The 12,886-nt window shown below is 40.4% G+C and overlaps 1 protein-coding gene across 2 annotated transcripts; it reads left to right on the forward strand.

The window, feature by feature from the left end:
* Positions 1-152: 152 nt before the first annotated feature.
* capns1b (calpain, small subunit 1 b) lies at positions 153-11,494 on the forward strand. 2 transcript variants are annotated; one of them, XM_085796599.1, is made up of 11 exons: positions 153-374; positions 1,435-1,495; positions 1,590-1,626; positions 3,327-3,419; positions 7,176-7,233; positions 7,411-7,475; positions 7,727-7,795; positions 8,289-8,367; positions 8,528-8,644; positions 10,333-10,391; positions 11,359-11,494. In XM_085796599.1, exons 2-11 carry the CDS (start codon positions 1,449-1,451, stop codon positions 11,383-11,385), a joined length of 651 nt encoding a protein of 216 aa, XP_085652725.1. In that variant the 5' UTR covers positions 153-374; positions 1,435-1,448; the 3' UTR covers positions 11,386-11,494. The 2 variants fall into 2 exon arrangements, with proteins under 2 accessions (XP_085652725.1, XP_085652726.1); XM_085796600.1 differs by lacking the exon at positions 153-374 and having other exon boundaries at positions 1,443-1,495.
* The last annotated feature ends 1,392 nt before the right edge of the window (positions 11,495-12,886 follow it).

Raw genomic sequence — 12,886 nt, forward strand, 5'->3', positions numbered from 1 at the left:
TAGCTGCAGCGTGAGTCCTACTGACCCATGAACGCAACATGGATTGTGCTTTTTCCACCTAAACATCCATGTGGACCGCCCTCTTTGCGTGCCTGAGGAGTGTGTGTGTGTGTGTGTGTGTGTGTGTGTGTGTGTGTGTGTGTGTGTGTGTGTGTGTGTGTGTGTGGGCGGGGTTGATGATGCATTCAGCAAAAACTTGGATCTTTTCACCAGACTGGTTTGTTCTTGGGCTCTGGGAGTGTCCTGGTCCTGCCTGAACCTCTCTGTGTCTGTCTCTCTGTCTCTCTGTGTCTGTCCCGCTGCCTCAGTGAGTCCCGGTCTCTCTCCAGTCGCTGTCCGTGTCTCTTCTCTTCTTCAGAGCAGCGCAAGTCCCAGTAAGTAACATTAACATTGTCCTACTGCTGTTTCCACTGCCTGTTCAAAGTCTTGCTGCAGCTCTGAGGTATAATGACCTGTTGTGTTGATCATTACCGTCGCTACGCAGTGTGCTTGTGTTGAAACTTGACACTGTGAAGATGAAGAGGTTTGCATATTGTTCAGCCCGGTGTCCAAAAGTACAAATAACAAGTTCATAAAGTGGCCCGGCATGCTTTTTGGGCCTGTGATGTTTCTTAAAAAGTAAAACGGAACATCTCAGAAGAACACACAGGTAGCCTACACTTCAATTATTCATGTGTTGAGGTGCTTCAGGTGACAGCTGTTATATTCATACTGTTCAACATTTAGATCCTCACACAAGATAAGCAAGACTTAAAAAAAAAAAAAATCTGTAGGCCTACAACAGCATTTGCAAATAAAATATACATGTACAGTTTTTCCAAGTAAAAGCTCAATTTGTGAAATGGTTCCTGGTTGAAATGGATTAGACACTTAACTACATTTTGGATAAATGGATCAGCAGGCTGATGTTGCAATTACTCACCCTTCAAAATAAAAAATAAAAAATGTCTTTAAATCTTAAATTAAATTTATATTTGAGCTGTATATGTTTGCCAAACATTTATAATCACGGCAAGAGTAGAAATTTAACATTTTCAAATATTGTCTTGTTTCATCAACAGCCTGAAACTCAAGTACTAGTAGTCATAGTTCATAGTACTATGATATATAACAGAGGGAAGCAGTGATTCCTCACATTTCATTACATGGCAGAAGGAAATGCTCAGTGTTTTTGCTCCAGTCACAATTTTTGTAATGAATGATCATCAGAATAGTTGCTCTTTACTCTCTTGATTGACTAATTGTTTGCTCTGTGAGATGATGATGACTAATCCTCATCACTTGTCCCAACAGCCCGTATGTATTGTATTTAAACTGCAGGCAGCCTGTCAGGAGCAGCTGCCCTGCCCAAGAACAAAAAACTAACTCTGATACTCCCTTGGTTTTTACTTTTTGTACATTTAACATTTCTCTCTTTTTTTCTGTATCACACAGACACTGAGGACAAAATGTTTCTGGCAAAGAATTTAATTGGTGGGATCATTAATATTGTGAGGTGAGTGCACATGGAGCTGATCTTTTTCTCTCTACCCATCACTGCACTGGGTGATGATGTCTGACCTGTCCCCTGTTTGTCTGTTTTACCCCAGCAACATCGACCCTGCTCAGTTCGTTCCCTCAGACCCTGTAAGTACCACTCTCTGCTCATGAAGCCTTTTAGGTCTTTTCAGACAGATATATTTCATTTAACATGCCACAGATCATCCACTTTCCTCACAGTCATTAAATTCACTTATTAAACCCCAACATTGATCGCTCTTAGTCGATGAAAATACAGTCTGAATTTTCCCATAATCAAATCAAATTATCAATAGATTGTTCATAATTTGATGCTTTAAGGCAGTGTTTTTCAACCTTGGGGTCGAGACCCCACGTGGGGTCGCATGGAATTCAAATAAGGGTCGCCTGAAAGAAAAATACTGATAAAGATGTTTTTTTTAAACTAATTAGTATTATTTTTAAAGTTATGGGTAACACTTTATTTTAAGGGGTCCTTGTTCCTGTGTATCTACCTTATTAATTACAGTATAATTACCTATGTAACGGTATGTAATAACATGTACTTACATTGTAAATACATAGTGTATTTTGGTGTACTTACAGGTCCTTGTTACACTTGTAATAAGAAATGCCAAAGTGGCCTCTCTCTTTGCACAAGCATTTCTTATTACAAGTGTAACAAGGACCTGTAAGTACACCAAAATACACTATGTATTTACAATGTAAGTACATGTTATTACATACGGTTACATAGGTAATTACACTGTAATTAATTAGGTAGATACACAGGAACAAGGACCCCTTAAAATAAAGTGTTACCAAGTTAAGTTAGGATTAAAAGCACCACACACAATCTTAAACAACTGTATTCTATACTTTCACTTTCTCGAATAAATGCAGCACATAAGTATCTGAGCTGGTGCATCTTGATTGACGGGTCGCCAGAAAGTTGTGATGGGGGTCAAAACGGGGTCACGAGCCAAAAAAGTTTGGGAGCCACTGCTTTAAGGTGTTGCTACAGTCTTCATAGTTGATACCAGGTCAATTATATCAATAATATTTAGATCATTCCAGAATATTTAACTAGTAGAGCTATAGAGGGGATTATGAAATTTACTGTCATTATCAGCTGTTACTAACCTCATAATAAAGTCATCAAACAAAGACCGCTGATGTTTCAGCTGAGGTGTTTGACCTAATGGCAAAAAACACACTGATGGGTGAAGAAAAACCTGGTTTTATTAATTTAACACAAATTAACACTGAGTTCAGACTAACAACTTGCACTGTAAGTAAACATAAACATATTATTTACTATGTGCACCACAGAAAATGTAGGTTTTAATAAGTCATCGCCATTGTTTTTGCCCATCCATAGTGTAAGATGAGACAAAGTGTCAGTGTCAGATGGGGAAAATCATTCCAGCACAGAAACCTGTTTCATTAAATCTGTACAGAGCCTGGGATGTGGCCCTGCTCTCATGTCTTTAACTGTGACAAAAACAAACAGCAGGTGATTATGAATTGAATCGATTGAACGAAACAGTTTAAGAAGAATATTTTAATCCTGAATGAACAATGGGGAAGATCTGAGTAGAGAAATGATTTAGAGCCGTACTAGGTCATGATCATAAGAAATAATCATGATTGAATCAACACTGCTTCTCCCAGTGGAAGATTTCATACACAAACGAACACAGTGTGCGTCTCAGTGCAGGCAGGCTGATGAATACACGCGAGTGTGAGGCCTCACAGTAACTCTCTGTCTGTCTGTGTGTGTGTGTGTGTGTGTGTGTGTGTGTGTGTGTGTGTGTGTGTGTGTGCAGCCTCCCCCTCGCAGACCTCTGCACTTCGCTGAGTCTCATGAGAATGAAGAGGAGAAACAGTTTCGGAGAGTTTTCAAGCAGCTGGCCGGAGATGTAAGTTGATAATAATCATGTTGAATCCACTTTAATGCTCCTATCTGTGTTCACACCGACCCCCCATATCTTTCTATATTATTCACAAATCATTAGCTTGGTCTGTGTAATGGACTGGCCATCTATATTCAATAACCAATGAGGTTTTGTTTGGTAGCATGTCAGGGAATGATGGCTTAAACTGTGTGAAGGTGTGTTTCATACAGTCAGTCTGTGTTTTAACCACCGACACATCTGCTGCTGGTTTAAAGTCTGACGGTCACGTGACCACGGGCCTCACGGCAAACCTATTCTTGTCTGTAGTGTAATTACAGTATGACTTGTTTACATCAGTCTCTACAGTACGACCCAGCATCTGCTCCAAGAACACAGCTCTAATTAATGTGAGGTATTTCATATGTCATGATGGCTTAGAATAAAACAAAGTGATGATGGTTTTAAATGAGAAATATTATCTTAAACAAATGTCTATGTTGCTGCTCAGATTAAATAATAAGAGGAGGAGGCTATGTGGTACATAAGCCTGACAGGTGTGCTGCAAGACATTCCTGTGTGACTGAATCATGACCATTCCTCGTCTTGAATGTTTGTGTACATACCTCTCACGTCAGCTGTCAGATCAGACTGTTTGTCTCTGATCTGAGGAACGATTGAGGTTGAGGTCTGCTCCACCCTACCGAAAGAGTTTCCTGTTTTTCTCTATGGAGACGGGGGAGAGCGGAGATGAGACGAAGATGCGATTGCTTTGATAATTCAGCTCCAACAGAGACTCGTCAGGGGCAGTTTTGCACCTACTATGTATTCTCTCGGTCGGTTTGCTATTTCACCTGATCCTTCATCAGCGACCACACCTGTCTGCTGCATTCCAGTCCCAAAGCACCGACCCCTCCCTTCCTCTGCTGTCTCTCTCTTTGTCTGGTTCATCATCACACCGGTCAGGTTCTGTGGCTTCCACCTGATCCCCATGGTTTCAGGATTACCCTGAGGACATTTAACATTGTTCTATAGTCCTGCAGCAGCCAGTCTCTTCTTATTAGGCACCGGTTTAAAGGTTAAAGCTACAACTTTTTCATCAAAACGATACATTTTTCAAAAATCCACAGAACGTCCAGAGGGGTGCAGAATATTATAATATATGAATAATTGTTTTATACATTTTGACGGGTCCAAAATATATAAATATTCACATCTGGTTAGCCTATATTTACATTGAACCCAGTCATGTTCAGAAAGCTGTCAGATGTCCACTGTGGAGGACGTTTCTTGTATCAATACGTGGTCGATATGGAGAGAAGTTGTGCTTGTAGCAGCACTAGTGTGTGTCCAGTCTACAAACACACAGAGAGAGAGAGAGAAACTGAATTGACACGACCTTATCTCAACAGGAAGTTTTATAAATCCATCTTAAGCAGTAATGTGATTTCCAGGCCTGTAAGATCTAATCAGAGAGAAGCAGGGAAACCTCCCGAGTGGAAGCAGAAGTCTGTGGTTACTTTATTCAAAATATTACCAATACTAAAGAAGTGTTTATTGAGGCTCTAAAGATGTTTTTTTAAAAATATTCAGTCATTTATATTCCAGGTTTTACAGGATAATACAGAGGAGAGTCAAACTCCCCAAACAGGCTCATGTGTATCTATCAGCTGCCTGCACGTCTTTTCCTTCCACAGATAAACATTGAATCAGTTTATTATGGAGTTGGCCTCAGGGTGTGTTTCACAGTGAACCAGCTCTCTCTGTCTCTCTGCATTCCTGCCATTGTCTACAAGGGCGGCACTCAGGACTTAGGGGCGTTGGAGTATATGTGTGTGTGTGTGTGTGAGTGAGGTTTTCTCTGACTCATCGAAGGGGTGTGTGCACCAGTTAGACCAGAACTCACCCGGTTGGTGGATTTTTCTCTTTTCTTTTTTTCTTTAACTAACAGCAGTAATAAAGGCGACGATGATGATGATGAAGAAGGTTGTAGTAACATACCTGCTCCTTGTGGGTGTGGTCATGTGACCGTGTGTAAATTTCCTGTTCCTTCCTACTTTTTTAAAGGTGCAGGCCGTGTATCTGTCAAGACAACACAGGGAGTTAGACAGGATGGTTCATCCTCTGCTGTAGCCAGTTGGTAGTTGCTGCACATTGATCAGTTCTGGTTACATGTGTTGACTTGGAGATTTATTTTTGAGTTAAGAAACATTAGCTGCAATTTATAATTCTTATGTGTAGCATCACACAATTTGGTCGCACCTCACTGGGAGGGGGGTGGTCATGTCTGAATGATGTCAGACATATGGGGGCTGTGGTGGGGAAAAAGTTTCTGACCATCACTACTATTGTTTAAAGGGTCAGTTACAAGTCTAATTCCTCCCAGCCAGTAAGTGTCACACTCACACCCGCTCTCGCTCCAACCTTCAATTGTACTGGTTGCCAGGTAACGCCAAATACCGGCTGGGCTAGTTGCTAAAGCTAAGCTAACGCTAACCGTATAACTAGCAGCTGCTCCGGTGTTGACAGCGGACTGGAAACACATCTGAATCATTTCACACTAACTCACCTGCAGACGAACCTGACAAACCTGCAGCATCACACCTGCACTAGAAACGTTACAGTACCGGCTGACTGTTAGTTAGCATTAGCATTAGCATTCGATGCCATTCCTCCACAGAGCTATCAGGATCTCCCCCCCCCCTGAGCTCCGCCTCACGTGACATCAACGTACTAATGCTGTTGGTGCAGAGATCATTTCATGCCCACATTGCCAACGTAACCAGATGTAAATATTTATATATTTTGGACCCGTCAAAATGTATAAAACAATTATTTATATATTATAATATTCTGCACCCCTCTGGACGTTCTGTGGATTTTTGAAAATGTATCATTTTGGTGAAAAAGTTGTAGCTGTAACCTTTAAACTTTTATTCTGCACCCCTTTAGACGTTATGTGGATCTATTATTTTTTGAAAAATTTATCGTTCAGATGAAAAAGCTGTAGCTATGACCTTTAAGGACTTTGAGTTACTCATTTCGTAAATGTAATTGGTTTTCGTTATTTTTGGAATTCATTGTTAATATTGAACCAAGTTTTGTCATCGTTTTTTGTATGCTTTTGGAAATGAAACCTTTTTTAAAAGAAGTACACGGTCACCCTTTTTGTCTTGGTGGTGCATTCAAGGGCCGCCAGCTGCTCATTGTCCATGGAAATATTCAAAGCCAAGACTTTATGATTCTTACAACTTTACCGTTTCATCAAATAGAAACATTGTGCATGTACTGTGCAGCCTTTAAGAGTTGGGAGAAAAACTAGAGATGTTTTCATTTCTGGGTAATCTGATGAGAACAAAGTTTGTTTGACCTTCTCCTGGTCATGTGGAAACAGATGATCATCTCTGGCCTTTTGATTTCACATGAATTCATCTTTGCTCACACAAGCACAAAGTTTCACCACAAAACTATTTCTGTTAAAATGTGTAATTCCTGAAGGGATTGCAACAAGTGAAGCCAGGGTCCAGAGATAGCACGGCGTTACGTCACAGTGTTATAGCAACATGGTGTTGTTTTGAGTCTGGACCACATTCGCGATGCTTTTTTCAGCCGTGAGTCAGAAACTGGAAAAATATCAAAAGGAGTAAAAGGAAACAGCTGTAGTCCGGTTTGAGTCACACTCAGATCATGACTCACTTTGTTTGTGGGGCTTCCTCTATGGAAAAAAAACACCCATGTGTCTAATTTGTGTGTGTGTGTGTGTGTGTCTTCTTCTCCAAACAGGACATGGAGGTGAGCCCCACTGAGCTGAAGAACATCCTCAACAAAATCATCTCCAAACGTAAGTCCAGTTTTGATTTTCAGAGCTCATCACAGTGGCACTTTAACATGATGTTATTTCAACCACATCTTGTGCTGTCATCAGGTTCAGTTGCCTGTGGAAATGTCCACAGATTCTTGCTGATTATTAATGTTTCTGTATAATAATAAACTAATAGTTCTTATTCTCTTGTTTCAGATGGAAACCTGCAGACTGATGGTTTCAGCATCGAGTCCTGCAGGAGCATGGTGGCTGTCATGGACGTATCCTTTCACAAAATGATGCAATGCAGTGATGCACGGTGCTGCTGTGTATAATATAATAGTTTACCAGCATCAGGGGCAGTAGCAGTGGAAGGGCAGATGGAGAACCATCAGCAGGGGCAGTAGAAGTTCAGATAGAAGCTGCATTAGTCGAAGTATCGACCGTAGTAGTTGTATTGGTAGAGAACAGTGGCAGTGACAACAGTGGTTCATTGGTTTTCAAGTTTGACCTTTGACCCTGCTCCCTTCAGAGTGACAGCACAGGGAAACTGGGCTTCCATGAGTTCAAATATCTGTGGAACAACATCAAGAGATGGCAGGTCAGTTCTTCTTCTTTTATTTCTTATTCTTATTCTTCCACTCTTTAGTCTGTAGCCTTCATAAGATAACATAAGGTAATCCTTTATTCATCTCACAGTGGGGAAAGACCAACAGTTATAAAGCCTGAGTCACTGTGATAAAACATTCAAATTCTGTTTCAAAGATTATTGGTAATCAAATCAAAATCAAATCAAATAAACTTTATTTGTCCCACAAGGGGAAATTTGTCTTGGGAAAGGGAGTTGCAGCAGCTGCCATGTACATGTAAAACATCCATACACATTAAAACAGTAACAAAGGCAAACATATCCAAGAGAAGAGAAAGAAAGAAAGTGCGGGGTGCAATAAATAGAATAAAATACTTATAATACAAGTTCAAATAAAAACATACTAAAAACAAAACAAAAAAAAATTTTAAAAAAATAACTGCAGTTGTGTGGTTTGCCTGTAGATCATGTGTTTATTTGTGTGTTTGTTGCTTGTTGTCTCCAGGGTATCTATCAGTCCCATGACAGGGATCGCTCCGGTGTGATTGGTTCAGACGAGCTGCCGGCCGCCTTCAAGGCTGCAGGTGAGACGCTGCTGAGTGACGGTCGGACCTGTACAGACTCAACACGGCATCACGCTGCTGCACGCTCACTCTGTCTGTGTGTGTGTGTGTGTGTGTGTGTGTGTGTGTGTGTGTGTGTGTGTGTGTGTGTGTGTGTGTGTGTGTGTGTGTGTGTGTGCAGGTTTCCCTCTGAATGACGACCTCTTCAAGCTGATTATCCGTCGCTATAGTGATGAACACGGTGACATGGACTTTGACAATTTCATCGGCTGCCTGGTGCGACTGGACGCCATGTGCAGTGAGTCTCTCCCTCTCTAGCCTCACCTTCCTCACCTGCTCCACCTTCCTCACCTTCCTCACCTGCTCCACCTTCCTCACCTTCCTCACCTGCTTCACCTTCCTCACCTGCTCACAGAGCCTCACATGAACACCTCATTTTAAAGGGATAGTTCAACATTTTGGCAAATTGGCCCATTGCCATAATCGCTATAGTAATAGCAGTAGGTTCGTTACCTTTATTTGTCGGTGTAAGCGTTTTTTAGAACGGTGGAGCGAAGCAGCAGGCTGCTCAGAGCTACGCTACGGAGGCTAAGGGAATTTCTTGGTTTCCCTCATCAAACTCATCAAATACATAATCCAACAACTCCAAAACGCTCTGGTGGACAAGTTGTGACCTGCACATTCACCACGCTATGAGATAATAACAGAACGTTACGAGACGGAGCCATTTCAGAGGTAAATTCATGCAAAACCGCTGATGCACGTTGCGTTCAGGGACAGTTTTTCAGCAAGCAGACTCTGTATTTACCCTGTATTTACCTCTAAAACGGCTCAGTTTCGTAACGTTCCGTTATTATCTCATAGCGTGGTGAATGTGCAGGTCACAACTTGTCCATGACAGCATTTTGGAGTTGTTGGATTGTGTATTTGATGAGTTTGATGAGGGAAACCAAGAAATTCCATGAGCCTCCGTAGCGTAGCTCTGAGCAGCCTGCTGCTTCGCTCTGCCGTTCTAAAAATAGCTTGCACCAACAATTAAAGGTAACGAACCTACTGCTATGACTATAGCGATTATGGCAATGGGCCAATTTGCCAAAATGTTGAACTATCCCTTTAAAGCATCCCTATTAACCCTTTAAAGGGCACTAATTTAAATACTATGAAATTCAAAATTTCAACACTGGACCCATTATTTTAGGACATTGAAAGAGTTGTTTTTTTTTTTTTGTCATTTTACATTTTTGCAAAGCAAGGTCAATGAAGTGACCCAGTGGTTATTCACCCTTTGAAAATAACATATTTTCCAAAATGTGTAGTATATAAAGAAAACATTTAAAAACAGGTTAAGTTAAGGGAAAGGAAAGGAATTTATTAATATATAGAAATGTGTAAAAACAAAAAAAACGTATTCTACACTTATTTTATTTGTCGAAAATAAGTTCACTTGCACTTAAATTGTTAATTAAATCCTCACACGTCGGTGAAGCATATCGCTCACTTGTTTTTTGTTTTTAATTTTTATAATGTTTAGGTTTTGTGTTTTCAACTGTATACAGTATTTGATACTGTTGGACCCAGAAGAATAGCTGTGGCTTTGCTGCAGCTAATGGGGATCTTAATGATAAACAATAAACAATAAACATTAGACCATGATGTCATAGGGATGTTTCCTGCTCCTGCTGATTAGTGAGTTTATAGGTGCATCACTGCATTAAATGATGTTTTAGATGCGCCATGCATCATTTTCTGGACATTTTATACAAACTCCAGTCTGACGTGTTGTACCCTAACCCTAACAATATGATTATGGAGTGTCTGTGTAGATGTTTTTGTGTAGATGAGAGGGGACAGTGTTGGTCAGCTCTCTGTAGATCATCAGAGGTGTAATAAATGTCTCTAATCTTCTGCAGAATGCTCCAGAGAGAGAGAGTTGTGTTTGCTTTCAGTCACTAAATGTGTGTGTGTGTGTGTGTGTGTGTTCTGCAGGAGCCTTCAAGACGCTGGACAAGGACAACAGCGGCTCCATCGACCTGGACATCAAGGAGGTAAAACACACTTCACTCAGATGTTACACACTGAGTTTTCAGAGGTAGAGGAGGCACAGACTGACAAAGGATTATGATATATATTATATATTAGGATTATAACAGGAAATATAAATGCACATTGCACATTATACTTAATATCAATTTCCTTTATTAATACCTGACAAAGTTAACAACAGACTTAACTACAAAGAGTACTGTGTTCAGCTAAAGTAGATGAATGAGCAAATTAATTTATTTTGAATGTGTCAAAAATATATAAAAAAAATAAATAAAAATGAAATAAAAAGTATCATTAAATCATAGTATGCACACAAGTTTGAAAATGGAGTAGGAAGAAGTATACTTTTTAAAAAAAATTCCTACCCCTTTTTAACTCATCACGGTTTATTTATTTTTATATTATTGCTAATAATACAGTATGTATGCACAAATATACATATAATATACATACATTGCATAAACATCCTTATAAATATATAGTATACATAAATACTGCATACACATTAAGGGTTGTCATGATACCAGAATGTCAGTAGTCGATACCAATACCTGTGAATTTCCACGATTCTCGATACTAATTCGATACCACGATAAAAATTAAAAAAAACAGAACCCATGTACTTAAAATTCACTACTTTATTGAAAACTGTTTATAACTGTCAAGTGTTTAACATAACCATGCTTCAACATCTTTTTTGCACAGAATCTAATAGGGCTGCCCCCAAATAGTCGACTAAGCAAAAAACATTTGGAGCCGTGTCTTGTCAAAATTAAGTCAAAATCAATATGACTGAACTGTATATGAATCCATATAAATATAATATATTAAAGATCTTGAATTCTAGCAGATTATTGGACAATATGAACTGTTAATGAAAACAAAGTTGAAATGACCAGGAGGTTGACCCAGTGTGGAGTGAGGCCGTTGACCAGACCCTGACGCTGTGTTTCTGTCTGTTCCCAGTGGCTGCAGCTGACCATGTACTCCTGAAGAGATGGAGGGAAGCTGCTCCTCAACATCAACTCTCTTTCTCTTCTATCTCCCCTCCTCTTCTCGCTTCCTATTCATTCCACTTCATTACATCTGTGCTGTGCGTGCCTGTGGATGTGTCCCACACCCCTCTGTCTCCGTGGCGATGGGACCAAAAGGCCGAGGGAAAAATCCAACACGGACCAAAGTGGAGCTGCTGCTGCTGCTGCTGCTGCTGCTGCTGCTGCTGCTGCACCACCCTACTGCTGCCAGGCAGAGGCGCTACAACGTCCCCATCTCATCGATTTCTAGATTTCAAGTCAAATTTTAAGATGTTTTTTATTATTATTATTATTTGGCTGAAACTGTTTGTGGAATTGACTCTGAATGTTTACCAGAATAAAGTGACACAACTGACACGACCTGCATTCAGGTGTTGTTGTGGCTAGTTGTGGCTGTGGCACCTTTGTTGACTGGATTTTGTGCAAATTGTGTTTCTGTGCATGGGTTTTTTTTTTTCTTTTTCCCCAAAGCAGTTGAGCAACGTGGCTGTAAAAAGGGAAGGACACGTGATGCAGCCGGTTACTGTCGTCATGACAACAGAAAGTAGCTCCCAGACAGTGTAGTGAGGGGACGGAGCAAAGCTGTGAGAAACATCTGTATATGACACTGAGTGGTTTGTAGGGATTTTCATATAGTGGTTTCTTTTTATAGCAATACATCATCATGGACTTTCACTCCAAATAAAATGTTATACAACATGCAGGGATGTTGAGTGTTTGGACAGGTCATCAGACTGGGGTGAAGCCAAGAGTTCATTTGCCAACACTGGAGTCATTTGTTACTCATGCAGTAATTGAAGATGAGGTTAGAAAATCTGGTTGACAGCCGATTTCATCCCCGAATGAGGCCAGAGAGTCAAACCATGGCTCCACCTGCCCGGCCTCAGTCAGGACCAAGACCAAACACTAGTGCTGCTCCAAATAATGTCTATCAGGTTGTTCCCCAATAAGGAAGCAATCGTCAACATGATTGACCGAAATGTTGCTAAAACTATAACGGAGAGTGAGACAGTGTGCGGGAGCTTCTTCTGATTTTTGCATTTTGGGTTATGCCCTCCTACAAACCTGTATCTTCAGGTAAAAATAATTTTTAAAAACACACGCGTCAAATTAGGTATCAAAACTGATTAGCAAACAGCAGACACATGATCATCTCATCATTTTTAAGGCATTAGCTAACAGAACATTTGGTAAAGCGATGATTCAAGTCATGAGAAAATGCCTTGGTTCGGTTAACATGATGACTATTCTTTTCAACAATAATAACCCTAACCCATTTTAGAATTAGGTAGGTCATACCCCTGACCGAAACGTTGCTTTAATAAAATAATTGAGAGTGAGACAGTGTGCGGGAGCTTCTTCAAAAAAACTTTGCATTTTGGGTTATGCCCTCCTCCTACGCACCTGCTTCTTCAGGTGTGCTGAGACCTTTTTCTAATGTAATGTGAATTTCAGGTTGG

Source organism: Trachurus japonicus, chromosome 13 (genome assembly GCF_045865225.1).
Source record: "Trachurus japonicus isolate A0001 chromosome 13, Traja_1.0".
NCBI lineage: Eukaryota > Metazoa > Chordata > Actinopteri > Carangiformes > Carangidae > Trachurus > Trachurus japonicus.